This window comes from Propithecus coquereli, unplaced genomic scaffold (assembly GCF_000956105.1).
Source record: "Propithecus coquereli isolate 6110/MARCELLA unplaced genomic scaffold, Pcoq_1.0 Scaffold61, whole genome shotgun sequence".
NCBI classification, from domain to species: domain Eukaryota; kingdom Metazoa; phylum Chordata; class Mammalia; order Primates; family Indriidae; genus Propithecus; species Propithecus coquereli.
The window spans coordinates 1574641-1577683 of NW_012152063.1; the positions used below are offsets into that span (position 1 = coordinate 1574641).

Sequence of the window (3043 nt, forward strand, 5' to 3'; positions counted from 1 at the left end):
CTCCTTTTCTTATAAAGCCACCAATTGCCCTCCCAAGATAACCCATTAATCCATGAATAGATAAACAGTATGATTTGATTATCTAATCGTTTCAATTTTTTTCTTCTCAGTTTAAAACAATCCAAACACTATTCAAAGTTATTTGCATTTAATTTAGCAAATTTAATTCTGTATTGACACATGCTATACTTGATTAAAGTAAATGGAAAATGAAATAATGGTTCAAAGTGGAGCTAGTTTATCTAAGTTGCTTAGTATTTTTTCTTTCTTTGCAAAACTGCCTGATTTTAGAAGGTGTTTGGCTCAATAAATATGCCAGAGATTTATTGTTTTGAAAATCAGTCCTTCTTCTTTTCTTCCAAAAGAAATATTCTAAGTGAAATGAAGATTTTGCCCTTTATGCTTACTGAAATTTGAATAGCTTGCTGTAGTTGTATAACAGTCTTTTTTCCTTTTTCCTTCAGGAACTCTTTCCAGTTAACAGACAGAGTGTGGATCATTTTGCTAAATACTTCACTGACGCAGGTCTGAAGGAGCTTTCCGACTTCCTCCGAGTCCAGCAGTCCCTGGGTACCAGGAAGGAACTGCAGAAGGAGCTCCAAGAGCGTCTTTCTCAGGAATGCCCAATCAAGGAGGTAGGAGATGACCAGCAGACAACACTACAGAATACACAGATGAGAGGAATTATGTAGACTGTGTAGCACAAGCTTTGCCTCTCTTGAGGAGACAGCCCTTATGTATATTGCTATAAACTTTATGCACTTGTTCCTACCACTTAAATTAATTCAGTTTCAAAGTATTGATTCAGAATCCTATGTTTTTTCACACTCTAGGATGTTCCAGAAATTAATAATTATTTCCACACCAATGAATTATTCTATCAGGCTGCTCGAATTATCAAAATATTTCATCTGTCAAATAGATTTGACCGTCCACTATCAGTATAATGGAGTATCATAATATGGTGGTTTTGATTTTGTTGCAGATTATCTAAACCGTGTAAGCATTTGGTTAGTATTTGGAATCTACACTGGATTTTTGTACAGTACTGTGTATGAGTATATAGGATTTTTATTTGAAAAAGAAAAATTTGAATTCATATCATGGGAAGAGACCAGTTGGATCAGTGGGTTGTTTGAGCCTAATCACACTTACGATAGCTGTATATCCCCATAACGAAAAAAACTACATTTTTAATACCCATGTATATACATGGTTTGTATATACATGCTATAGTTCTGCAGTCCCCAAATACCCCGGGCTGCAGACTGGTACTGGTCCGTGGCCTGTTAGGAACTGGGCCACACGGCAGGAAGTGAGCAGCAGGTGAGCCCGTGAAGCTTCATCTGTATTAACAGCCACTCCCCATTGCTCTTACAGCACCACGTAAGCTCCCCTCCTGTCAGATCAGCAGCGGCATTAGATTGTCACAGGAGCTCAAACCCTACTGTAAACAACACATGCAAGAGATCTAGGTTGCACGCTCCTTATGAGAATCTAACGCCCGTTGATCTGAGGTGGAGCTGAGGCGATGATGCTAGCACTAGGGAGCGGCTGCAAATACAGATTATCATTAGCACGGAGGTTTGACTGCACAGTAAATGTAATGCACCTGAATCATCCTGATACCAACTCCCCCTCCGCTCCCTTCTTCTGGTCCTGGAAAAATTGTCTTCCATGAAACAGGTCCTTGGTAACAAAAAGGGCTGGGGGACCAATGCTATTGTTCATAAAGCTATGACTGTATTTTTTTTTTTTTTTAATGTGCCTGGAGAAAATTTCCTATTTGAACTTAAAAAAAAAAAAAAAAAAACTTTCACATGACACTCTAAAAATTAAATTGAAGAGAGTCCTTTCCTTTTCCCACTTGCTCCCAAAGCCCTGACCCTCGCCACCTTCTACCATGCTCTAAAGCCCTGCAAGGCACCTCGCATGGCTGAAGGCTGGAGAATTCCAGGCTGACACTATCCAGCAGATGGAGATATTGGAGCAACACACATTCTTAAGTCTCATGGCATTAAAGTTAGCAATATATTCAATAATATTTCTCCAAGTAAGAACTTATATATGATTTTCCATGGGAAAAAAAGCGAAACAAAAACCACTGTGGTACTTTTAGATGCAGGGATGTCACCCTTCTTTGTAGCTTCCTCCAGGCAGCTCAGGAGAAACTTCCCAGCTCCTTCTACTCTCAAAAGCTACTCAACCCACTGCTGACATTTCTGCAATCCAGGCCACAAGGAAAGAAAGCAATATGTTTTCACTAAAAAAGAAAAGGAAAAAAAAAGTTGTTCTATTACTCATGAAGTAGTATACTTGAAATATATTGTGGTTTTTAATCACTTCTGAAGCCCTAATCTCTATTTTTGATTTTATTTTAAAAGGAAAAAACATTCTTAAATAAAGTTGATATAAAATATGTTAAGTTTGATAGACCTATATTCCATACAATCAGGGCTAAGAATAAATTTGCATATTTACGCATAATTCTAAGGGGACAATAATTGGCTGGGCATTGCTGAACTGATATGGATCAAATTAAAAACTTGGCTTTGCACTTAACAATTTATTTACAAACTAACTTTTTACTGAGCTGGGCCATGAGGGTCATCAGAAGTAATAATTGAAGAAAAAATTGTGGAGAATGGACTTGTACAAACCCATAAAGAGGTTTTTAAGTTGAGGGATGAAAGTAAAAATTCACAGCTCTATTTTTGCCTTCTTCAAATCCCAAGAAAGTCAGTCTGGCTCAGGTATCCCTACTGTACTAGCCCCAAAGGGGTTGCACTATGTAAGAGAATAACTTGGCTGGGCACAGTGGCTCACACCTGTAATGCTAGCACTCTGGGAGGCTGAGGTGGGAGGATCCATTGTGCTCAGGAGTTTGAGACCAGCCTGAACAAGAGTAAGACCCTGTCTCTATAAAAAATAGAAAAATTTGGCAGGTGTGGTGGTGCACGCCTGTGGTCCCAGCTACTCAGGAGGATCACTTGATCCCAGGAGTTTGAGGTTTCTGTGAGCTATGACGATACTACTCTAGCTG

At 38.9% G+C, this 3043-nt stretch overlaps 1 protein-coding gene across 1 annotated transcript in view; it reads left to right on the top strand.

Moving 5' to 3' along the window:
• Positions 1-3043, top strand: part of BZW2 (basic leucine zipper and W2 domains 2) — an 83446-nt gene that overhangs the window by 66331 nt on the left and 14072 nt on the right. The window contains exon 7 of the mRNA XM_012659393.1: positions 465-635. Within this exon, the coding sequence (XP_012514847.1) occupies positions 465-635 (171 nt within the window). The remainder of the gene's footprint in view (positions 1-464; positions 636-3043) is intronic.